General features: G+C 38.8%; 1 protein-coding gene across 1 annotated transcript in view; it reads left to right on the plus strand.

The window, feature by feature from the left end:
* The window catches only part of vtg3 (vitellogenin 3, phosvitinless), a 37724-nt gene extending 15063 nt beyond the window's left edge, over window positions 1–22661 (plus strand). The window contains exons 8-25 of the mRNA XM_060940673.1: window positions 3521–3686; window positions 3780–3905; window positions 3996–4214; window positions 6510–6727; window positions 6839–6936; window positions 11331–11455; window positions 11543–11641; window positions 11756–11875; window positions 12009–12198; window positions 12294–12381; window positions 12473–12658; window positions 12784–12916; window positions 13001–13169; window positions 13267–13376; window positions 13637–13846; window positions 17557–17696; window positions 19208–19346; window positions 22453–22661. Coding sequence (XP_060796656.1) covers window positions 3521–3686; window positions 3780–3905; window positions 3996–4214; window positions 6510–6727; window positions 6839–6936; window positions 11331–11455; window positions 11543–11641; window positions 11756–11875; window positions 12009–12198; window positions 12294–12381; window positions 12473–12658; window positions 12784–12916; window positions 13001–13169; window positions 13267–13376; window positions 13637–13846; window positions 17557–17696; window positions 19208–19346; window positions 22453–22530 — 2614 coding nt within the window. The 3' untranslated portion in view covers window positions 22531–22661. The remainder of the gene's footprint in view (window positions 1–3520; window positions 3687–3779; window positions 3906–3995; window positions 4215–6509; window positions 6728–6838; window positions 6937–11330; window positions 11456–11542; window positions 11642–11755; window positions 11876–12008; window positions 12199–12293; window positions 12382–12472; window positions 12659–12783; window positions 12917–13000; window positions 13170–13266; window positions 13377–13636; window positions 13847–17556; window positions 17697–19207; window positions 19347–22452) is intronic.
* Window positions 22662–26716: the final 4055 nt, after the last annotated feature.

Genomic DNA, 26716 nt, shown 5'->3' on the forward strand with positions numbered 1-26716 from the left:
ACTGAAAAAGTTGTGTAATGCTAAAAAAACTAATTGGCAACAGGTCAGTAACATGACTGGGTATAAAAAGAGCATCCCAGAGAGGCGGAGTCTCTTAGAAGTAAAGATGGGGAAGGGCTCACCGCTCTGTGAAAGACTGCATGGGCAAACAGTACAACAATTTAAGAATAACATTCTTCAACGTCTCATCTCATTATCTCTAGCCGCTTTATCCTTCTACACAGTCGCAGGCAAGCTGGAGCCTATCCCAGCTGACTACAGGCGAAAGGCGGGGTACACCCTGGACAAGTCGCCAGGTCATCACAGGGCTGACACATAGACACAGACAACCATTCACACTCACATTCACACCTACGCTCAATTTAGAGTCACCAGTTAACCTAACCTGCATGTCTTTGGACTGTGGGGGAAACCGGAGCACCCGGAGGAAACCCATGCGGACACAGGGAGAACATGCAAACTCCACACAGAAAGGCCCTCGCCGGCCCCGGGGCTCGAACCCAGGACCTTCTTGCTGTGAGGCAACAGCGCTAACCACTACACCACCGTGCTGCCGTTCTTCAACGTAAAATTGTAAAAAATTTGGGGATCGTCTGTGGTATGTAATATTAAAAGATTCAGAGAATCTGGAGAAATCTCTGTATACAAGAGACAAGGCTGAAAACTGACACTGGATGCCTGTGATCTTCAGGGCCTCAGGTGACACTGCATTAAAAGCAGACACGTGTCTGTAGTGGGAATCACCGTATGGGCTCAGGAACACTTCAGAAAACCATTGTCTGTGAAAACAGTTTATTACTGCATCCACAAATGGATGTTAAAACCATATATAAACAATATCCAGAAACACCGCCACCTTCTGGGCCCGAGCTATTTTACAATGGACTGAAGCGAAGTGGAAAATTGTCCCGAGGTCTGACGAATCAAAAGTAGAAATTCTTTTTTGAAATCATGGACACCACGTCCTCCAGGCTAAAGAGGAGAGGGACCATCCAGCTTGTTATCAGTACACAGTTCAAAAGCCAGCGTCTGTGATGGTATGAGGGTTCATTAGTACACATGACATGGGTAGCTTGTACATCTGGGAAGGCATCATTAATACCGAATGATATATACACGTTTCAGAGCAATATGCTGCCATATAGACAAAATATTTTTCAGCGAAGGCTTTCTTTCTTTCAGCAAGACAATGCCAAACTGTTTTCTGCACATATTAAAACTGCATGGCTCTGTAGTAAAAGAGTCTGGGTGCTAAACTGGCCTGCCTGCAATCCAGGCCTGTCTCCCATTTAAAACATTTGGTGCATTATGAAGCACAAAATACAACAAAGGAGACCCTGAGCTGTTGAGCAACTGAAATTGTATATCAAGCAAGAATGGGACAACATTTCTCTTTCAAAACTACAGCAATTGGTCTCCTCAGTTCCCAAATGTTTACAGAGTGTTGTTAAAAGTAGAGATGATGCAACAGTGCATCACATGCCCCTGTCCCAACTTTTTTGAAATGCGTTGCTAACATCAAATTCAAAATGAGCATATATTTTTCAAAAAACAATAACATTTCTCAGTTTCAACATTTGATCTGTTGTCTTTGTACTATTTTCAATGAAATATAGGGTTTCCATGATTTACAAATTATTGCATTCTATTTTTATTTATAGTTGACACAGCATCCCAACTTTTTTGGAATTGAGGTTGTAGTATCTTGAATTGGGTCATGGTGAAGCAGGAAAAAATACCAGAGAATTTAGGGCCATGTCATACATGTCAACCTTTGGTCAATCAAACCTGTATAACCAACCTCCAAAATCCGTATTTCCCTTTTAAAATCCGTATAAGATGCAAATTAAAATAATTTACCTAAAATTTGAATGATAATTAACAATGATATATCCAAGTTACTTTTTATTCAATATTAATAACAATAAACCTTCTGAATGAATACAAAGCTCCAATGTTTGACAAAAACACAAAGTGTCACTCTAATGTTCTGAATTGTACTCCATGACAGCTTTTTTAGCACTCTGCACCAATACCTCACTAGGCTGCATGTCACAGCAAGTGTCTGTGTTGATCTTGCCGGAGTGCCCATTCAGAATCTTTTCAGTCGCTATTGAAAGTCGCTCAGGTGGAAATACGCGTTACAAACAAAATGTTACTTCCCGGTTGGCGGGATTCTCGCAATGCGGTGTGCGCATGATCAAAAGTGGAACGAAGTCTCGCTACCACAAGATAACGCGCGATTTCATAAGACTCTTTACTGGCTGTCTGTGCTTTCTGTGGTGTACAGTACGTTTGTAAATGTTATGCACTCTTTTATCATCGTGGGAATTGATTATAGCTCTAAATAAATATTGAAGTTTTTTTAAAGAATCCGTATAACTTTATTTGTACGCCCGTATACTACGTTTATTGAATCAAATCCGTATAAAATACGGACATTCCGTATAGGTTGACATGTATGCCGTGTGGCCCTAAATTCATTAATTGTTCTATTAAAAAAAACTAATAAAATTGGAATCTGTGATTCGAATTCAGTAACTTTCAGTCCACTAAACAAAAACAATTGAGTGTCAGGGAAATTTCTTTTTATGACCTACATGTGAAAAATCTGAAAGGCAGTCCAACTTTAAATAGGATTATACTGCATGTCATGAATCAAAATAGTCCAAAATATCAAAATGGAGGAAGATCCGTATAGTTCATGAAATTATTTATAATAATAATAATAATAATAATAATAATAATAACAACAACTAAAAACATTGTGATTCTGAAATCCATAACTTTAGATTACTAATGTATCATGATGCAGGAACTTACAGGGGAGAGTGGGGAAAGCAAAATGGAAACAAAGCCAAAACGTGAAACTAGAATCAAGGTCGTGGGACAGGCGAGGGTCGATCGATCAGTAGACGGGGCAATGCGGACAGGGCTAGAGAATAACAAGAAAGATACAAGAGCAAGGGTTGAGAATACAGTAAAGCAGGCAGTTTCTAAAGGCTCAGTATGACAGGGATGAATACTGAACAATACTTTGCATCGAGTGAGAGTGGGAGAGGTGTTTATATAGCAGAGGCTGATGAACCCGGAAACGAGTGACAGGTGAGTTTAATAAACAGGTGATAGAGGGCGCTGTGGTTCATGGGTGTTGTAGTTCTGAGCGGCCATGTTAGTAGTTGGGTTCAGACTGACGCTCTTGACAGCATTACTGACATAGGTAATGAAGAATTACACATTATCAGCACATTTTTAGTAGCTGAGTTCCTTGCTCTGTTTTGCCCAGCTGTGGAATAAGCGAGACTAGCTCTTTGTTCAAAACTTTCAATTCAGTTACGGTCTGCAACATGATTTTAATTGATAAAACAGATTCCAAATTCATTTGGTGGGCTGGATTAGAACCTTTATTGGACCAATCTTGGCCAACAGGCCGTATGTTTGTCACTCCTGCTGTTTGCTTGTGTGTTTGTTTTGGAAGCTTCTTATGTTTTCCTGACATCCTCATGATGGTAATTGTTAGGAGGTGGTTTCTGGATACAGTTGTTGAGGTGACAGATGAGAGGGTACTCAAATTCCTGAAGAACAGATTCAAAACTGGAGACATTTCTGCCAATGAGGCTGGACAGGCAATTGTGGTGGCATTCAACCATCTATCTGCTGAATTTGAACTCGTAGAAATGGCAAAGGTAATGTCTGGGTACTGTTGGGCACTTTCAGATCTATAATACTAAATAAAACAGAGTGTACTGACCTTCCTCTGATCCACCATTCTCCTACAGGAGTTTTTGACCATCCCATTTAGTAAGTCCCACCATATGCTATGGAACACTGTCGTCCTTTCATATGGTTCTTTGGTATACAGAGTCTGTGGTCGTGTGAATCCCTGCCCAGTCATCATAGTGCAGGTTTGACATGAGCTAGTTTATAAAGCCACTTCTTATCAGATTGTCTGCTGACATGCACTAATTACGTTAGCTGTCATTCTCATTTTTCAGCCGCTGCTCGATATGGCCACTAATGGACTCACTAAAGGCATTGATGAAGACATGGTGATTGCGCTGAAGGCCTTGGGAAATGCTGGACATCCATTAAGCCTTAAGACCATAATGAAGTTCCTTCCTGGATTCTCTGCTAAAGCTGATAGCCTCCCCACTTGGGTTCAGAGTGTGGCTGTGCAGTCCCTCCGAAACCTTGCCATTAGAGATCCACCTAAAGTAAGAATCACCATCTGGGCTTTCTGATGCCCAGTATCATTACTCTCCCTTAGGATCTGGAAGTAGCAGGACTGAAGTTTTACTTTGAAACTGAGAGAAGTGAAATCTTAATCTTACATCATGCAAAATGTTGGAATTCCAGTCAACACTGTTTGATGTGTGTTGCTCCGTTACAGCTCCAGGGTTCCTCGGTTCGATCCTGAGCCCAGGTTACTGTCTGTGTGGAGTTTTGCATGTTCTCCTAGGGTTTCAGGGTCCTGCAGTTTCTTCCCACTTCCAAAAACATGCCATTGCCTGGTTTGGCTATTTAGCAGTTATTCCATGAAATCAAGTTGTACATGAGCTGATAGCCGATGAGGCACATAGCACCGAGTTGGCTATAATCCATGTACGACGAGATTGAGTGGAATAACTGTTTTATTCTATCCACATTCACTGGATTTTGAGAAACAGAACATTTTTTATTTTTTTGCAAATTTAATAAATAAAATCTTTATACAAAACATCTGACAAAATCATTTCTGCTTAGAATGTAAACAAACTGGCGAATTGACAGTAGCAATTTGTGGAAAATGTTATAATAATAATTCTCAAAAAATAAAAAAGATACATTCTTACCGTCAAATACTTTTATTCCATATTTTGTTGCTTTTTTTGTGTGTGGTTTTTTTTTTTTTGGGGGGGGGGGGGGGGGCGCTTCTTTTTCTTCTTCTTTAAGGTTTTTATTTGGTGGTTGGCAAACCAACTTAAAGCTGAATTACTGCCACCAACTGGACTGGAGTGTGGAACAGAAGTTATTGGGGGGATATATTCTTTTAGCTATTTCTGTTTCTTTTAAATACTTGATAACAATTTTGGGGTTTTGTTTTCAAGTAGAGTTTTTATTTTGTCCTTGGTTGGTTCAGCAACATGCTCCGCCATTTTGTTTTTCTCTACTCATGGTATAATATGAGCTGATATCCTAGTAGTAGAGTAGCCAATCAGAGTGTGCGATTGCTCATATCTAGTGAATGTGGATAGAATAATCTAAATTATGATGTGTATGGGGCGGCACGGTGGTGTAGTGGTTAGCGCTGTCGCCTCACAGCAAGAAGGTCCTGGGTTCGAGCCCCATGGCCGGCGAAGGCCTTTCTGTGCGGAGTTTGCATGTTCTCCCCGTGTCCGTGTGGGTTTCCTCCGGGTGCTCCGGTTTCCCCCACAGTCCAAAGACATGCAGGTTAGGTTAACTGGTGACTCTAAATTGACCGTAGGTGTGAGTGTGAATGGTTGTCTGTGTCTATGTGTCAGCCCTGTGATGACCTGGCGACTTGTCCAGGGTGTACCCCGCCTTTCGCCTGTAGTCAGCTGGGATAGGCTCCAGCTTGCCTGCGACCCTGTAGAAGGATAAAGCGGCTAGAGATAATGAGATGAGATGAGATGATGTGTATGTGTGTGAAGGATCCTGTGAGATGAATTGGCATCCCATGCAGGGTGTATTCCTGCTTTGTGCCCGACGTTCCCAGGATAGGCTCCCAACCCCCGTGACTGTGACCTGATTACTGAAGATGAATGAATGAATGAATGAATATAAAATTATTAAAAAAAGAACTCACTGAACTCATCCACCCCATTGCCTATGTTTAACCATTCTTAGCTTTTTATACAAGGAATACTAAATGCTCTGCACTCTGAGTGGTGAAGATGGCATTATTCTCTGCCCTGATAATCAAAGCATTAAATACTTTTCACTTCGCAAGTCCATCCATCCATTATCTGTAGCCACTTTTCCTGTCCTACAGGGTCGCAGGCAAGCTGGAGCCTATCCCAGCTGACTATGGGCGAGAGGCAGGGTACACCCTGGACAAGTCACCAGGTCATCGCAGGGCTAACATGCAGACACAGACAACCATTCACACTCATATTCACACCTACGGTCAATTTAGAGCCACCAATTAGCCTAACTTGCATGCCTTTGGACTGTGGGGGAAACCGGAGCACCCGGAGGAAACCCACACAGACACGGAGAGAGCATGCAAACTCCACACAGAAAGGCCTTCGCCGGCTGCTGGGCTCGAACCCAGGACCTTCTTGCTGTGAGGCGACAGTGCTAACCACTACACCACCGTGCTGCCTCCACGTCACAAGTCAAAGGTGTATAATCTTATTAGCATATTTCTAACATAATTAACCCCCAGGTAGGTCATATCTGAAGCATCACATTGTCATATCCTTGAGAACATCTGTGTTTAACCTACAAGAATGAGTTCTGAACTGGAGCCAAGATCACAAGCTTACATTTCATATTCTCATGTTCAGGTCCAGGACATTGCCCTAACTATATTTGCACAAAAGACTGCCCCTGTTGAAATAAGAATGTTAGCTTCCGTGATCCTCCTGGAGACAAAGCCATCTCTCGTGCTGATCTCCACACTGATTGAGCTTCTGCTCCAGGAAACAGACCTCCAAGTCGCAAGCTTCATTTACTCACAACTCAAAGGCCTTGCAAAATCACGTGACCCTGACAATCAATACTTGTAAGAGCACATTACATTTTACTTTGTTTATTAACAATGTCAATATATTTAGCATTCAGGCAGAAAAATAAAATATATGTCTGTATTCTTTTGGAATCATTTCTCACATAGCTCAACCATTTGCAATATCGCAGTAAAGATACTTTCTCAGAAGTTTGGTCGGCTCAGTTATCAATTTAGTAAGACACTACGTTTCGACTGGTTCAAAGGTAAGTTGGGTTTTTATCAGCATTTACAAAGTTGAAGTAGGTTTTCTCGAAGTTTTCACCTTATTGTAAAGTTTGCCTGGCATTTTGTCACTTTCACAGAATTTAATCTCAAACTAAGACATACAGTTGTGTTCAGAAGTTTACATACAGTGACATGAATGTCATCTTGGATGTGAATGTCATGGGAATATTTAGGCTTTCAGTAATTTCTTTGAACTGTTCTTTTTCTGTGGCAGAATGATTGTACAGCATACATCTTGAATAAAAAAAACACTAGAATTTGGTGCACAAGTTTTAATTTTCTTTGGGTTTTCTGAAATCAACACAGGGTCAAAATTATACATACAGGGTCAAAAATTTACATACGCTCACTTAGATTATTAATTCAGAGGTGCTGAAACTTCCAAAATGTCTCTTATCTTGCCAAGGCCGAGGTCTCTTAACTTCCTGTTAGTGAGCATGATTGGCTACAGCTGGTAGCTTCTCTGTGCCTTCATAAAAAGGGTTTGTTTACAGCACTCATTGGATTGACCAACACACAGTAAAATGGGAAAGTCCAAGGAGCTCAGTGCAGATCTGAGAAGGAGGATCGCAGATATACACAACTCTAGAATGTCTCTTGGAGCCATTTCTAAACAGCTGCAAATTCCAAGATCAGTTCAAACAATCGTATACAAGTTATTATGAGGTGTGGTCACTTTGCCAAGCCACTTTGCTTCAAGAAAACCCAAACAGTCACCCTCATCTGAAAGGAAATTGGTTTGGATGGTCAGGAACAACCTGAGAACCACCATGACACAGCCCTGCCATGAACTGGAAGCTGATGGATCACTATCTATAGTTCAGATCACCATGGACTATGAGGCTGCTATCCAAGAAATAACCCCCTGCTCCAAAATTGACACCTTCAAGCTTAACTAAAGTTCGAAGCTGACTACACAGACAAAGAAAAAAGACTTCTGGAAGATAGCTGTATGGTCAGATGAAACAAAGATTGAGTCATTTGGCCACAATGACCACCATGTACAGAGGAACACTGTACCAGCTGGTGGTGGTGGTAGGATCATCATACTCTGGGGCTGTTTTGCTGCCAGTGGAACTGGTTCATTGCACAAAGTGGATGGAATAATGAAGAAGGAGGACTACCTCAGAATTCTTCAGCATAAACTATCAGAAACTTGAATACGACTTGGGACTTGGGAATTACAACAGGACAATGAACCCAAACATGCATCAGAGATGGTTGTGGAGGATAACGCAGGCTAACATTAAGCTTAAAACAAGTCCTGACTTCAACCCTGAACAACAATGGTGTGCATGGTAGGGTTGCAAGGAGGAAGCCACTGCTCTCCAAAAAGAACATTGCTGCTCGTCTGCAGTTTGCTAAAGATCACGTGGACAAGCCAGAAGGCTATTAGAAAAATGTTTTGTGGACGGATGAGACCAAAATAGAACTTTTTGGTTTCAATGAGAAGTGTTATGTTTGGAGAAAGGAAAACACTGCATTCCAGCATAAGAACCTTATCCCATCTGTGAAACATGGTGGTGGTTGTATCATGGTTTGGGCCTGTTTTGCTGGATCTGGGCCAGGACGGCTTGTCATCATTGATGGAACAATGAATTCTGAATTATACCAGTGAATTCTAAAGGAAAATGTCAGGACATCTGTCCATGAACTGCAATCTCAAGAGAAGGTGGGTCATGCAGCAAGACAACGACCCTAAGTACAGAAGTTGTTCTACCAAAGAATGGTTAAATAAGAATAAAGTTAATGTTTTGGAATGACCAAGTCAAAGTCCTGACCTTAATCCAATCGAAATGATGTGGAAGGACCTGAAGCAAGCAGTTCATGTGAGGAAACCCACCAACATCCCAGAGTTGATGCTGTTCTGTATGGAGGAATGGGCTAAAATTCCTCCAAGCCGGTGTGCAGGACTGATCAACAGTTACCAGAAACGTTTAGTTGCAGTTATTGCTGCACAAGGGGGTCACACCAGATACTGAAAGTAAAGGTTCACATACTTTTGCCACTCACAGATATGTAATATTGGATCATTTTCCTCAGTAAATAAATGACCAAGTATAATTTTGTCTCATTTGTTTAACTGGGTTCTCTTTATCTACTTTTAGGACTTGTGTGAAAATCTGATGATGTTTAGGTCATATTTATGCAGAAATGTAGAAAATTCTAAAGGGTTCACAAACTTTCAAGCACCACTGTACATGTCGAGTCCATGGCAAGAAAAACAAAAACAAATTTAATTGAACTCTACCAATTCTCCCATGAAGAATCATGAAATATCCAACCAGAATTCTGCCAGAAGCTTGTTCTGTTAGGACTAGGACTGTTTTGGCCTCTAGAGGCCGCTGTTATTTCCTTTTCGTGTCATGTTTGTTTTGGCCTCTAGAGGCCGCCACTGTTCCTGTGTTTTGTGTTTGTGTTAATTGCCTGTTTAGTCCTGATTATCTTCACCTGTGTTCAATTTAGTTTGTGTATTTATACCCCCTGAGTTCAGTCCTCTTGTCACGGAGTCTTTGAGCTGTTAGGTTTATCTCCAGTTTCCTCTGTACCGTGTTCTTTGTTTTGTACTTTGCTTTTCTTTTGGACCTTGTAGTTACTGTGTTTTTGGATCTTCTGAGCTTTGGTATTTTTGCCTTTTCTTTTCTGGTTTTTTGGCTTTTGTTTTGTACTTTTGGATTTTTTATTTTTTCCCTTATATCTTCTGAGCGTTTTTGGATTATTACTTTTTGGATTTTTCTTGTGTATATATTGTAAATAAACCTTTTGATACTTTTTTCTACTTCTGCCTCACGCCTCTGCATTTGAGTCATCCTAGTGGGGGTTTGCTGGTTTATCACACCAATGAACCAGGTTCGAATCCCAGCAAAACCCTAACATGTTCATGTTAAACAAAGATGTTTGGTCAAGGTGAATCTTGCAAAGAGACATTTTACCCAAATATTAGGTGTGCTGTATGCATATTTTTTACCTTGTATGTATAATTTTGACCCTGTGTTGATTTCAGAAAACCCAAAGAAAATTAAAACTTGTGCACCAAATTCTAGTGGTTTTTTTTTATTAAAGATGTATGCTGTACAATCATTCTGCCACAGAAAAAGAACAGTTCAAAGAAATTACTGAAAGCCGAAATATTGCCATGACATTCATATCCAAGATGACTGCATGTAAACTTCTGACCACAACTGTACTTAACATGCACATTCTTCAATTTCAGCATGATTATATCTGTATCTTATTATTCCGCAGCACCATTGAATTCTCAGATCTGATTGGTCAAAAGTTTTCTATAACAGTATAGTAGGAATGTGGATAACGTGTTTCCTAGTTAGTTGGCATATTAAGAGTCATTAAGGAAATTGGCATGTACTGTACATTATAATGACAAGTAAATTAATGTGTATATCATGAAACAAGATTTTCAGGCATTATGACATGACATGATAGTGACAAATAAGTGGAGTTTAAGCCTTCTTTAGATAAGTTTCAGGTAAAGTAATGGTTGCTACTGGATAAAACAGTGAAACTAAGATCTGTTTTCTTGAGTTTTGATATGTTTATTATTATAGTTTAGTCGATGCTATAGATGCAGAAATCTGAAAAACGATTGACTAGAATTTGGCGTACCTGTAATACCTTGCCTTGAATGTAAAACTATTAAAAAAGTGTTGCTTATTAATAAATAAAGATGGTAAATAACTTCAAAATTTGCTGTTATTTAGCAGTTATTCACTGAAGGTAAAATGAATATTGGTGAATAATAACTGAGATGAAGTCAAGGTTATTATTCACCGATATTCACTGAGCCTGAGGCAGATAATTGTTTTAGTATAAATACACCAGTGATTTATTTTTCAAAAATCGTGTTTAAAAAAATTTTTTTTTTCAAACTTCAAAAACGGCATGCAAATGTAATAATGGTGTGGCGCAGATTTGTGTCACTTATCTATGCTGACTCACATAAAATACTTTGTTTTGAAATAGATAAAATAAATCACAAGTCCACCTTACCTTTGAATAGTTTTAGACCAAACATCGCAGCATCTTTAGTGCTTTTAGGAACAGCATTTTCTTTCATCGTTTCTAGCTCTTCCTCACTTACGGCGACAAAGCGATTGGCCGCCATTTTACCGAGTCGTTCGAGGTGATTATCGAGAAATAGTCTGAATCTCTCGACCAATCAGCGCACATGATTTCCTGTAATCACCCGCGTATTTATACTAAAGGAAAATAACCACTCATCATAATCAATACTGGCATCACGCTACCCTGTTGTTGATTGTTTTCCGATAACCGCATCGCCAATCATGTTTTAGTCCTTACTAAACAAATCTAACAGACTTTAAATAAGACAGTATTGTGTTTTCCTCATTAGATGACCTTTTGATGGGCTCATCCAAAGTGCTGTATTTGCTGAAAAACGGTACAAGTGCCTTCCCCACAGAAATCATTTTGAATGGAAAGCTTTACTTCATCGGAAGAGTCTTTCAGCTTCTTGATGTAATTACATTACACATTTCTGTGTCATTTAACAATTGTAGTTCATCCTGTAAAAGTTGTGATGACCTTATATCCATAATTCCACAGCTTGGTGTTCGTGCAGAGGGTCTCAAAGAGTTATTCACAAATAGACCTGGCATTTCCAAGAATTTTAGAGTTACTGATTTTGCCGCTATCATGAAAATTGTGAGTAAATTAGTTTGCTAGGTTTTTTTTTTGTTTGTTTTTTAATGTATGACTGTTCTCAGTGATGTTTGATGGTCAGACTAAACTGATTCATTTCTCTATTACCATTTAAAGCTCTCAGATTGGCAGACCCTCCCTAAAAACAAGCCTCTCTTATCAGCATTTGTGAGATTATTTGGCCAAGAGCTCTCATTTTTTTATTTAAATCAAGATGTTATTCAAAAACTCCTGAAGGTAAACAACCTACATTTGTGATTTTTCATATTTTACTCTTCATCCTGAACGATAGCAAGGAACACGTCTTATATTGCTTTTGTAAGGTTATTTTTTTGTGTAGAATTAAAATAAAATGTGTTTCTTTCCCAAGTCTGTGAGTCTTACCAGAAATAAAGACAATAAACTGTGGGATTTTATTGAACATCTGCAAAAAGGAATATCATGGCACTGGACAAAACCATTCCTTAAGTTTGAAACCAGATTTATTCATCCAACATGTCTTGGCCTCCCGGTAGAAATTAGCAAATATTATTCTACATTAACAGCTGTTACAGTAAACGGTAATAACCATTCTCGTTCTGGTAAATTGAATATTTAAGATTATAAAAGACAACACCCAACTAAGACACAGATTGCAATATTTTTATAATTTCAGCAAAAGCGAACATCAACCCACCTCCAAAAGAAAGCTTACAGGAACTGATAAATGCAGATGTTTTTGTGGAAACCGATGGATTTGCTGGGTATTTATTTCAAACTCAGTGTTTCTTTAGACACTGATTTGACTGCATGTCTTAGTTCGTAAGTATATAATGACTTCCTTTTTCGTTTCAGAGTTGCCATGGATTATTTTATTTACTATGGGATCAATACAGAGCTCTTTCAGTCTGGTGTCCAGCTCAGTGGCATGACAACCTTTTCTTTGCCTTGGAAAGCTGGCTTGAAAAAGAACGTCAAAGAGAAGACTTACGAGGTCACTTTCCCCCCGTGTAAAAATACCACGACGTTCTTCAAAACCAAGTATGTTTTCCAAGATGTCCTTCTCCAGGCTCAAACAGTGGCCCTCGAGCAGTGCTGGGATTTAAATTCTCAACCTTGTAGCCAATGTCACAAATCCTTAACCACTGCATCTCTTTCTTAAACAGGTTCGATGTATATGCGGCATCAAGAAATATTGACGATCCATCATTGGCTAAAATAAGTCCTACAATACCAGAGGACAGGGATCTTAAGCAAAATTTCATCAAGAAAAACACAGATAGTTCCACAAAGCCTCAGGTACAGTGTTTATTATAAAACTGTATACTGGAAAGAAAACATTTTCAGTATCTAGTGAAGCTGTAACATGCTTCTTTGGACCAGGAAGAACCGTTGGCGATATACCAACCAAAATGGAAGTACTGTGCAGAATTAAGCTTTTATGGAGTTGCAGTGTGCACTGAAATGGAAGCTAAACGGGTCCAAAACCTTAAAGACTATCCTCTTTACTACTTTTTGGGATATACTCAGTTTGCGTTTCAACTTGAGCCAGGTATGTTATATTACAAACTGCATTTTTTTCTTACATAGAACAGTTTGCGTGGTTATAGTTAATGCAGTTTTTCCCTATCCAATGCATATTTCAAAAGTTAGCTCTGTTCAGCATGTAGAAAAGCTCAAAATCCAGATCAGTGCCTGGCCTCATGAGCACAGTTCACACCCCAGCCAAATGATGATTGGCACTCAGGAAAAACCCAAGGTACCATCACAGTTTTTGGTTTTATTTTGATTCATACACCATCACTTGACTATTAATAGACACATTTATAGCTTCATACATGGAATAAGAAAACCTAAGGCAAGTTTCTAAATCTAATAAAATCTCATTTGCAGGGGGTTTTTTTTCATGGCACAAATACTTTTGCACCCATCACTATGACGAATAATAATAATAATAATAATAATAATAATAAATGCTCATACCTCCAGTTCTGATTTTAATGCATGTTTATAATGCAGGGTACTGATGATACTCCTGATCCTGTGATCATCGTGAAAGTGCTGGCTCTCAGTCCTAATGTGAAGCCGTTGGGGTATGAAGCCACTGTGTATTACACACCAGACACACAGAAGGACGACATAGAAATCATTATATCTGAGGCTGCTGAAGAGGCGAACTGGAAAATATGCGTCGATGCCAATATTGACAAGACTCACACAGGGGCAAGGGTAATACAATAGAAAGCAGATTATGTGATATGTAGAAAATGGTGTCAATGATTATCTTTACTGAAGTAAACAACAACAATAATAATAATAATAATAATAAATTACATACTGTACTGGGGGTGGCACGGTGGTGTAGTGGTTAGCACTGTCGCCTCACAGCAAGAAGGTCCGGGTTCGAGCCCCGTGGCCGGCGAGGGCCTTTCTGTGTGGAGTTTGCATGTTCTCTCCATGTCTGCGTGGGTTTCCTCCGGGTGCTCCGGTTTCCCCCACAGTCCAAAGACATACAGGTTAGGTTAACTGGTGGCTCTAAATTGATCGTAGGTGTGAATGTGGGTGTGAATGGTTGTCTGTGTCTATGTGTCAGCCCTGTGATGACCTGGCGACTTGTCCAGGGTGTACCCCACCTTTCGCCCATAGTCAGCTGGGATAGGCTTCAGCTTGCCTGCGACCCTGTAGGACAGGATAAGCGGCTACAGATAACGGATGGATGGCTGGGATGGATACTGTCGCCATCTCAGGGATTTTACCCACAAAGAAAGGAAAATAAAATATGACTTTTTTTCTGACATATTTTATGTGCTAAACCTCTGCTTGCTCTCTCACTCTGACATCTTTAAATCAAGTCCGGAGATTGAGAGGGTCAATCAGTAACAATATTTATTTCTGTCAATTTTCTGTCTTTATGTTTTAGATTATTATCTTGTCACAGAATGCATCCACATTTGACTTTTAAAATAATTTTAAATGATTTTTAAAATATTTGAAAAGATTTTCACATCTGGGAAAACCCACTGGATGTTTCTGTGGCTGAATTTTGGCAAACGTTGAAAATGTACACATAACAAAATTATAAATCAGATAAATCAGATTTTGACCAGAATTTTTTTTTAGCCTGGAGTTCCTGCTTGTACCATGCTTTGACAACAAAAAATATATATTCCCCAACACACCATTTCTTAACTTGATAATGTGTCTAAACTTTCTGAAAAGATCCAGGAGTCAGTTTGTCAAACATGGTTCTACAAAAGTCTATAAAAATCCAAGCATAGTTTCATTGTTCTATTTATTATTTATACATTTTATTGAGTATATGTCAAATGAAATGTTTAGCAAATTGTAAAATAAATCAATATAAACCAGTTGCCTTTAGACCACTGATGCACTGGTGTCAATCAATAGAATCAATATGAATGCATTTTTCCATTTTCACTTTTAGGATTGCGAAAGTTTAAAATGCTATACTGTAATTTTACTTGTGATAGAGATACTGTACAGTACTGTGCAAAAGACACATGCAAAGAAATGCTGTAGAGCAAAGATGCCTTCAAAAATAATGAAATTAAATGTTTCTACATTAAAAAATATTTAAAAGAAAAAGCAGTAAACAGTAATAAATGAAACAGTCGATATTTGGTTTGTCAACCATTGCTTAAAAAATAGCCTCATTTTGTACAATTTTCTAAGGAAATTGACTGGTAAGTTTCATCTTACAGAACTAGACACAGTTCTTCTGGACACTTTGTCTGTCACACTTGCTTCTTAATTTTGCAGCAAACCCCAACATTTAATTTCATTTATGTTTATTGTCTGAAAAGTGTCTCTTACGTAATATACTGCTTTCTTTACTGACGTGCAAACTTTTTTTGTAACATTTAATTTTGTGCTGGGAAACTAATGTTTGGAATGTAAAATGTTTTTGTATTGACTCGATAATGTTAGAAGTCATAAAATAATAATAATAATAATAATAATAATAATAATAATAAATAAATAAATAAATAAAAATTGTACTAAAGAAATAGGTTGCCTTAGATGTTTGCACCGTACTGTACAGTGGTATGCAAAAGTTTGGGCACCCCTGGTCAAAATTGCTGTTACTGTGAACAGTTAAGCAAATTGAAGATGAAATGATCTCCAAAAGGCATAAAGTTAAAGATGATTCATTCCCTTAATATTTTAAGCAAAAACTATTTTTTTTATTTTCATCTTTTACATTTTCAAAATGACAAAAAAGGAAAAGGGCCCAAAGCAAAAGTTTGGGCACCCTGAATGGTTAGTACCTAGTAACACCCCCTTTGGCAAGTATCACAGCTTGTAAACACTTTTTGTAGCCGGCTAATAATCTTTCAGTTCTTACCTGGGGGGGGTTCGCGCATTTGTCCTTGCAAAAGGCATCCAGTTCTACAAGTTTCCTGGCCTGTTTTGCATGCACTGCTCTTTTGAGATCTATCCACAGATTTTCAATGATGTTTAGATTGTGAGGGCCAGGGCAAAACCTTCAGCTTGTGCCTCTTGAGGTATTCCATTGTAGATTTTGAGGTGTGTTTTGGATCATTGTCTTATTGTAGGACCCGTCCTCTTTTTAACTTCAACTTTTTTACAGATGGTGTGATGTTTGCTTCCAGAATTTGCTGGTATTTATTCAAATCCATGCTTCCCTCGACCAATGAAACGTGCCCTGTACCACTGGCTGCAACACAACCCCAAAGCATGATCGATCCACACCCATGCTTCAGAGTTGGAGAGGTGTTCTTTTCCTGGAATTTGGCACCCTTTTTTCTCCAAACATACCTTTGCACATTGTGGCCAAAAAGTTCTATTTTGATTTCACCAGTCCACAGGACTTGTTTCCAGAATGCATCAGGCTTATTTAGATGTTCATTTGCAAACTTCACACGCTGAATTTTGTGGCTCGGACACAGGAAAGGTTTTCTTCTGATGACTCTTCCATGAAGGTCATATTTGTTCAGCTGTCGCTGCATAGTAGAACAGTGCACCACCACTCCAGGGTCTGCTACATCTTTCTGAAGGTCTTTTGCAGTCAAACAGGCATTTTTAATTTGCCTTTCTAGCAATCCAACGAGCAGTTCTTTCAGAAAGTTTTCTTCATCTTCCAGACCTCACCTTGATCTCCACTGTTTCTGTGAACTGCCATTTCTTAATAACATTACAGTCTGAGGAAACAGCTACCTGAAAACACTTTGCTACGTTCTTGTAGCCTTCTCCTGCTTTGTGAGCATCAATTATTTTATTATTCAGAATGCGAGGGAGTTGCTTAGAGGAGCCCATGGCTGTTGATTTTAGGGACAAGTTTGAGGAGTCAGAGAATTTATACAGCTTTGAAATCTGCATCATCTGACCTTTCCTAACGAAGAATTTGAACAAGCCACAGCTCAATAAGCTAATTAAGGTCTGGAACCTTGGTAAAAGTTACCTGAGAACTCAAATGTTTTGGGGTGCCCAAACTTTTGCATGGTGTTCCTTTTCTTTTTTCACTCTCCAATTGTACAAAACAAAAATAATACACAAATCTTGCAGAAAACGCTGAAAAGAAATGTCATTTTTACCTTTATGCCTTTTGGTGATCAGTTCATCTTCTGCTCACTTAACTATTCACAGTAACAGACATTTTCAGTAAGGGTGCCCGAACTTTTGCATGCCACTGTACGGTATGTGCTGATAAGAAGCCAGACAGGTTCAGTTCAAGTAAATACAATTTTCAAAAATGTGTAAAGTATAAAATGATATAACATCATTCAAATTAACTCCATACAATACAATAACTGTATAAGTGTAAGTCCCAGGAAGAGTTAATTAACTCTAAGTTATATTTAAGTATAATGATGAAAACGTTTTTTGAAGAAAAAAAGCAACAACAATTCACTCTCTGTAATCATTTTTGTCTTATTAAACTTTTTTCTATGTTTTAGACTCATGTGAAATGGGGAGCTGAGTGTCAGTCATATGAAATCGCAGTAACCGTTTCTGCCAAAGGAGCACCAAAGCCCAGTATAACTGCAGAACTTAACTGGGGAGATGTTCCTGCATTAATCCAAACATTTGGCCAAAGGTATCACTTTCACCTGAAGTATTACGGATTGTTTGCTCTGTAAAATTCTTTACTTCTTTACTAGAGTGGCGGCTACAATTATCGACACCTTAACGATCTTTTGGCCGTTGCAAAAGTAGAAAAGACTTTCAATACGTAAATTGTGCATGAATAATTACTCAAACTTCCACTGGACAAAAAAAAAAAGAGTTGATTCCCAATTACTTAGCGTATCAGATCACGTGACCCCATTCCACAATTATCGACACCTTAGTCCTCAGTTATCGACATCCAGATGATTATTTATAAAAAAAAAAATCGGTATGTGGTATTAAGTTAATAAAACATAGTTTTTATTTCAAATTTGTTTTGCATAGACTTATATTGAGTACAAAATATCTTTTATATAAATATATGGATGTCGGTGCTTACGGAAATGAGGAAGTAATTCTAATGTTTGTAAACAAATGAACTGATAACGTTTAACCTGCATCAGAAAATCTTTTTGTTCCACTTTCTACCCACTTTCTAAGTATTTTTGTAGATCACATTTCGTTGTTGTTTGTATTAATTTCTAGTTTCGTAGTTTACCAATAAATATCTACAGGCGATTGACATTGTAACCGCATGAAAATCCAGGTCAAAGGTCGCATGTCATTCCTCGAACCGAAATATAAAATGTCGACTGATATCGTAATATGTGGTAGATATTTACAACAAACTGCAAAAAAATAAAATAAAATTCTGAATGGAATAGAAAACTGAATATTTCAAGCATGTAATTTTTTTATATACTAGGAATTTAATTCCAGTCTAATTTTATTTATTGCAATCGGATTCTAAATACTCTATAAGCTCCATTCTGTTATGAATCAGAAAAAATAATTAAATAATTAAAAATTGCAGCATTTTAATTTTTTTTAAAGTACTTCATCTATTTCAACGATGTTACCCAAAGATCGATCCGTAACAGTTGTAAATGTCACTTAACTCCACAGGGTGTCGATAATGGTGAACACCGGTGAAAGTGATCACTATTATCGACACCTCACGTGGCTTCTCAAACGCATGTTTAGAGACAAAATGGTGACTGTCAAATGAAAGAGTAAGAAACAAAGTAGGTTTCAACAAGGAGATCATGAAATATCAGAGAATTGATGAGTAAAAACATGTCCGTGATCTTTCCACCATGCTTACCTGCGATGATAACATCTGGGTTTTCCTCAAAATGCTGAATGTGTTAAAAAATTCCATCTCAGGTAACGAGCTGTGTCATCAGACGACAAGATCAAAGGGTGTGGGGGGGTGTCTTCTGGTTGATTAATTAACCAATAATAACTGTTGTAACTGAAACTCACCTTTGTAAATTTGTTTTTTATTGGTAAATCTGAAAAGGTGTCAATAATTATGGACTGTAGCCGCCGTTCTATTATAGCACAACATTTACTGTAGAAGGCTGTTTATATAGGTGCCATTACAAGTATTTTAAGTTCATCAAACTATTTCATGTTTTCACTGAACTCTGTATATAGTGTTCGGAAGTACATCCCACATGTGTCCTATGCCTGGGGGTTCAGCCAGAAACATGAGAAAAATACTAAAAGTGAAGTTTCAGCTACACTTCTGGCTTCTGCTCGAGGAGGATTTGATCTTGAAGTCAAAATTCCAGAGGTACTGTAAAGGCATAAAAAGTGTTTCTCACTCACAGTTTGACCAACTTGCTTTTTGAAAAAACTTTCTTCCTATAATAACTCCACACTGGTTTCTGGTGAATTTATGCCTCTGGTGTAAGTTTGGTTTATGCCTCACTTCAGTGTCAGATTATTTAAACGTGTCCATCAATACAATAAACGTAAATATAAATATACAGTGGTGTTTGAAAGTTTGTGAACCCTTCAGAATTTTCTATATTTCTACATCAATATGACCTAAAACATCATCAGATTTTCACACAAGTCCTAAAAGTCGATAAATAGAAACCATTTAAACAAATGAGACAAAAATATTATACTTGGCCATTTATTTATTGAGGAAAATGATCCAATATTACATATCTGTGAGTGGCAAAAGTATGTGAACCTTTGCTTTCAGTATCTGGTGTGCAGCAATAACTGCAACTAAACGTTTCCGGTAACTGTTGATCAGTCCTGCACACCGGCTTGGAGGAATTTTAGCCCATTCCTCCATACAGAACAGCTTCAACTCTGGGATGTTGGTGGGTTTCCTCACATGAACTGCCCACTTCAGGTCATTCCACAACATTTCGAGTGGATTAAGGTCAGGACTTTGACTTGGCCATTCCAAAACATTAACTTTATTCTTCTTTAACCATTCTTTGGTAGAACGACTTGTGTGCATAGGGTCGTTGTCTTGCTGCATGACCCACCTTCTCTTGAGATTCAGTTCATGGACAGATGTCCTGACATTTTCCTTTAGAATTCGCTGATATAATTCAGAATTCATTGTTCCGTCAATGATGGCAAGCCGTCCTGGCCCAGATGCAGCAAAACAGGCCCAAACCATGATACTACCACCACCATGTTTCACAGATGGGATAAGGTTCTTGTGCTGGAATGCAGTGTTTTCCTTTCTCCAAACATAACGCTTCTCATTTAAACCAAAAAGTTCTATTTTGGTCTCATCCGTCCACAAAACATTTGTCCAATAGCCTTCTGGCTTGTCGACGTGATCTTTAGCAAACTGCAGACGAGCAGCAATGTTCTTTTTGGAGAGCAGTGGCTTTCTCCTTGCAACCCTGCCATGCACACCATTGTTGTTCAGTGTTCTCCTGATGGTGGACTCATGAACATTAACATTAACCAATGTGAGAGAGGCCTTCAGTTGTTTAGAAGTTACCCTGGGGTCCTTTGTGACCTCGCCGACTATTACACACCTTGCTCTCAGAGTGATTTTTATTGGTCGACCACTCCTGGAGAGGGTAACAATGGTCTTGAATTTCCTCCATTTGTACACAATCTGTCTGACTGTGGATTGGTGGAGTCCAAACTCTTTAGAGATGGTTTTGTAACCTTTTCCAGCCTGACGAGCATCAACAATGCTTTTTCTGAGGTCCTCAGAAATCTCCTTTGTTCGTGCCATGATACACTTCCACAAACATGTTGTGAAGATCAGACTTTGATAGATCCGTGTTCTTTAAATAAAACAGGGTGCCCACTCACACCTGATTGTCATCCCATTGATTGAAAACACCTGACTCTAATTCCACCTTCAAATTAACTGCTAATCCTAGAGGTTCACATACTTTTGCCACTCACAGATATGTAATATTAGATCATTTTCCTCAATAAATAAATGACCAAGTATAATATTTTTATCTCATTTGTTTAACTGGGTTCTCTTTATCTACTTTTAGGACTTGTGTGAAAATCTGATGATGTTTTAGGTCATATTTATGCAGAAATATAGAAAATTCTAAAGGGTTCACAAACTTTCAAGCACCACTGTATTATTTTTGACAGTGCATTCATTTAAAATATTCCCAATCATATTTCATAGGGTTTTACAGTATATACAGTACCAGTCATAAGTTTGTACACCCTTACTCATTCATAGGTTTTTCTGTATTTTGACTATTTTCTACATTGGAGGATGACAACAACAACAACAATAATAATAATGATTATTATGATTATTATTATTATTATTATTATTATTATTATTATTATTATTATAATAAGAAGAAGAAGTTGCATTTATATAGCGCCTTTCTCAAGGTCGCTTTACATAGGTCAAAGAAAACAACACACACACACACAAATTGCTGAAGAGTGGTGAGTTGATGTGTTCCTGAAACAGAAAGGTTTTGAGATGAGATTTGAAGAAAGGAAGGGAAGAGCTGAAGACAAGACATCAAAACTATGAAACAACATCTGGAACATACATGGAATTATGTGGTAAATAAAAAAAAAAAAGTGTTAAAAAGCAAAATACGTTTTATATTTTAGTTTCTTCAAAGTCGCCACTGTTTACCTTGATGACACTTTGCACACTATTGGCATTATCTTAACCAGCTTCATGAGATCATCACCTGGAATGTTTTTCCATTAACAGGTCTGCCTCATCAACAGTTGATGTGTTTGAGATCAAACAGTAAATAGTAAATAATAATAATAATAATACAGGGCGGCACGGTGATGTAGTGGTTAGCGCTGTCGCCTCACAGCAAGAAGGTCTGGGTTCGAGCCCAGCGGCTGGCGAAGGCCTTTCTGTGTGGAGTTTGCATGTTCTCCCTGTGTCCGCATGGGTTTGCTCCGGGTGCTCCGGTTTCCCCCCACAGTCCAAAGACATGCAGGTTAGGTTAACTGGTGACTCTAAATTGAGCGTAGGTGTGAATGTGAGTGTGAATGGTTGTCTGTGTCTATGTGTCAGCCCTGTGATGACCTGGCGACTTGTCCAGGGTGTACCCCGCCTTTCGCCCGTAGTCAGCTGGGATAGGCTCCAGCTTGCCTGGGACCCTGTAGAGCAGGATAAAGCAGCTACAGATAATGAGATGAGATAATAATACAGTAAACAGCCCTATTCCACAACTGTAGTAATCCATATTATGTCACGAACCGACTCAACTAAGTAAAAGAAACAAAATCCATCATTACTTTGAGACATGAAGCGACTTTTAATTAATAAACTAAAGAAAAAACTTTGAAGGTGTGTCCAAACTTGTGACTGGTACTGTACAATAATTATATTCATATTTTATCACAAAATCAGCCATATCTTTAGACTGACACAACTAAAAGCTAACTTTTCTCTCCAACAGCTAACTGTGTATCACCAGGGAATCTGCTCTGCCTCTGATATCGTGGGAAGTGAAAGTGCAGCAATGTGTCCTATATAACCCCTATTGTACCTTTTCACTGTATGTCACACTACACTGATTAAATTATCCAGCAAAGTCAGACATTCCTATTGTCAAGTGATACAAAATTAGGAGTTGTAATGGCTATGTGTGCGAAATCAGCTCTGAAACAAACCTCATACAATAATTATATTTTAAATGTTATAATTTGAATCATTTTGATGTAATTTATTACATGTTTAATTTTTATTCAAATAATGCTCATGTTAAATAGATTAGGGTTTTTTTCTCAAGGTTTTTTTTTCTATAGATTAACATTTTAATAGATTAATAGATTAAAATGTTGCATTTCTTTTTTTGTGTGCGTGTGTGTATAATAATATAGAGTGTGAACACATTTACATTACAGATACTTTTATCCTACATTTCGCTACAATACTGGTAATTGTTGATGTGCCGTAACATTTCATAAACATCATTTACATCCTGAACATCAGACTTTGAATATCTTCATTAATTTTATCACAAGCATGCACCTGTTTACTCGGTGCAGAGAAATGAATGATAAAATAAATGTGTGTGAACAAATCACTCAGTGTTGGCTTGCCTTACTGAAGCTCATCTCATCTCATCTCATTATCTCTAGCCGCTTTATCCTTCTACAGGGTCGCAGGCAAGCTGGAGCCTATCGCAGCTGACTACGGGCGAAAGGCGGGGTACACCCTGGACAAGTCGCCAGGTCATCACAGGGCTGACACATAGACACAGACAACCATTCACACTCACATTCACACCTACGGTCAATTTAGAGTCACCAGTTAACCTAACCTGCATGTCTTTGGACTGTGGGGGAAACCGGAGCACCCGGAGGAAACCCACGCGGACACGGGGAGAACATGCAAACTCCACACAGAAAGGCCCTCACCAGCCACGGGGCTCGAACCCGGACCTTCTTGCTGTGAGGCGACAGCACTAACCACTACACCACCGTGCCGCCCCTTACTGAAGCTTAACAATGTAAAAAAAAAAGTCATAAATTAAAAAAATTGCATTCATGTACTGCTGTCCAGCCCAAAATTCTGTCATTTCCCACAGATTTTTTGTTCACACACACACACACACACACACACACAAACACACACACACGATCCCCTGCCTCACCTGCAGGTGTCGCTGTCCACCGGGTCTGATGTATCGTCTGTTTTTAGTGCCTAAACAAAACATTTATAGCAAATAACATTAACTTTTGCAATGTTATGTATCATATCATTGTTATTCAGAGGTGGAGCTATTAGAGATTTTGGGTTTGAAGCCCCCTTGAAATATTTCATGACAAATGCTTATGGGTGGTTAATATAACATGCATACAGCACGACTGAACATGCCATATCACATTGTTACGTGCTGTAATTGCACTGTAATAATGTTTGTAAATGGTGAACAAAGTAAATAATATAGAGATATATTTAATCAGGGGTGGCACGGTGGTGTAGTGATTAGCACTGTCGCCTCACAGCAAGAAGGTCCTGAGTTCAAGCCCAGCGGCTGGCGAGGGCCATTCTGTGTGGAGTTTGCATGTTCTCCCCATGTCTGCGTGGGTTTCCTCCGGGTGCTCCAGTTTCCCCCACAGTCCAAAGACATGCAGGTTAGGTTAACTGGTGACTCTAAATTGACCATAGGTGTGAATGTGAGTGTGAATGGTTGTTTGTCTCTATGTGTCAGCCCTGTGATGACCTGGCAACTTGTCCAGGGTGTACCCCGTCTCTCACCCATAATCAGCTGGGATAGGCTCCAGCTCGCCCGCGACCCTGTAGAACAGGATAAAGCGGCTAGAGATAATGGATGGATGCATTTAATCACTGCCTAAAAGCGGAGCTCCTGATGAGTGTATGAGCAAAATATTTACAAGGGCACAACATCTACTTGAATAGAATAATAATATTATAGCACATGAACCATTGAATTGTGTACTATCGTGCATTTCACATCAATAAATTGCTTGGGACAGTGATACCAATAACGAGATACGCATCACCGTTACAAACACACATTTATTCCTTTCTTTGGCACCTTTGGGGGAAAAAAACCTACTGGAAAACATCCTCCTCGACCGAATACAGCGTGTGAGCTCTAAGGGTTAGTGCTGTAATCTTAATATTTCAGACTTCATACTGTATGTCAAACAGTTGTCTGGTCACAACTGTCAATTCTTCGTTTGCACGTGATGTCATAGCTAATTATGCATGAGGCTTTGAACTGGAAGTGGGCCATGTTGGAGGATATTACTGGGCTTCACGTGATGTCACATCTGCCTAATTAGTTATGCAAAACTTTAGCTGGTGGTCTACCAAAGCTTAGTTGACAAAGCGTTTGTACGGAGAAGGTGCATTGCCCACATGAAAAATGCCTGACGCTTGTGTTGTTCGAATCGCTCAAACTGTGAAACTGACAAAAGTTTCTTCAGGGTTCCCCATGAACTGATAAAAAAGGGTGAACGAACACAGGATTTCACAAAAAGATGCTGAGAGAGGTAGCTTTTGAGCCTCTCAGTGAAATCGAAGGGAGCCGAGTCGAAGCATGCTCGAGTTTGCAGTGATCACTTTGTGAAAGGTTTGTATATCCCTCTCAGCTATGTCCTTAGTGTTTTCCAAGTACTTTTCTTGCTATGTGTCGTTATTTTACGGTACTTTTTTTAATCACAAAGTGCTAAAGTCCCCAGCTGTTTCTTTGTTTACTCCTCACTCCTCCATATGCATGAAGGTCGTGACAAAATTCTTCCCCAGCCATACAGTTACAATGCGCCGTGATCACTTCTCCATCTTGTTTAACTAAGATCCAGGTCTTTAAAGGGGTTTCTGATGATCTTTGTGAATGATTTCCCTGAGAGATAAGAGCCAATACAAGTGAGAATCAAGCAAACTGTTGTTTATTTACACTTCAACTTGCAGCGCTTCGTTGTAAAGACGCGAACGAAAAGCTTTAAAAAAAATACTTACACGGGCAAAAACAATACAGGATTCATTCAGCGGTGACTTGATATCGAGGTCCTTTACCCAGCCACATACAAAAAAGTTGTAAGCCTCCATACTCTTCCATGCTTTCATCTGTTTTGCGGTGTAGAAGGATGTCTGCAACATCAGATAATTCGAGATGTCGGGGAACTCGACTGAAGGGTAGTTTTCGAGATCGTATGACAAATCCTTCTTTCCCAGACTGTAGGGGTCGATTCCATTGCACATAGCAATCTTCTGAATATAACTAAAGCGAGCAGTGGCTTCTAGATTACAAACATACTCTGATAAGTTATCGCTAGTTGTTTGCACTACAGCAGTTGTTTAGACCACCAGCTATTTCATTTCCAGTAAAACTGCTAAGAAAATTCACGTGACTGAAACCAAGCAATCCACAAACTCATTCAATGCACATTTACTATAAAAGATATACTCAAGAGGTTGTTACGCTCAAGAATTCCTTTTGTTTCTTAACTATGCCAACTCTTTGTGCTGTAATTGGATGCAGGCAGAACTCTATTCGAGACAAGGGGATTTATAAGTTCTTTAGAAATCCAGCAATTATAAATAATCAAGGAGAAAAAACAAGTGAGTTGTCCACGGAGCGTAGACATCAACGGCTGTCCAACATAAACCGGGCTGATCTAAAGGAATGAGAAAACAAAAACCACATGAGTCTGCAGTGAACATTTTATCAACGGTAAGTGCTAAGAACTAGTTATTAATGAGAAAATCACAATATATAAGAAATATTGGATCATTTAATAGCCTGGTCGTGCAGAAACTCGCCGTGATCATTGAGTGTGTGATCCGGCAATTAAAGGCTTCTTCGATTATTTCATTTTAAAAAGAGCTGTATATAATTTTTGATGATGCTACGGTACTTTTATTTTGCTTTTTCTTTCCATTAGGGAAACCAGCGGACCTGTACAATTTTACGGATCCAGACTGGGCTCCGACACAAAATATGGGCCACAACAAAATCAAAGATGGTACTAAAGCGGTGGCTCGAAATGCTCGGCTTACAGCGCACAGAAAGAAACACAAAATTATTGAAGAATCTTCCCAAACGATCACAGAGTCAGTCGAACAAGATTCATGTCAATCCACTACCTCAAATACTGCAGCCTCCTCGCCCGGTGAGGGCTCTTTTATAAATAAATATGTTATATAGTGTGTTAGATACCGATCTTTTGAAGCAGTTAAAATGATTG

The sequence above is a fragment of the Neoarius graeffei genome, chromosome 15 (assembly GCF_027579695.1).
Source record: "Neoarius graeffei isolate fNeoGra1 chromosome 15, fNeoGra1.pri, whole genome shotgun sequence".
Taxonomy (NCBI): Eukaryota; Metazoa; Chordata; class Actinopteri; order Siluriformes; family Ariidae; genus Neoarius; species Neoarius graeffei.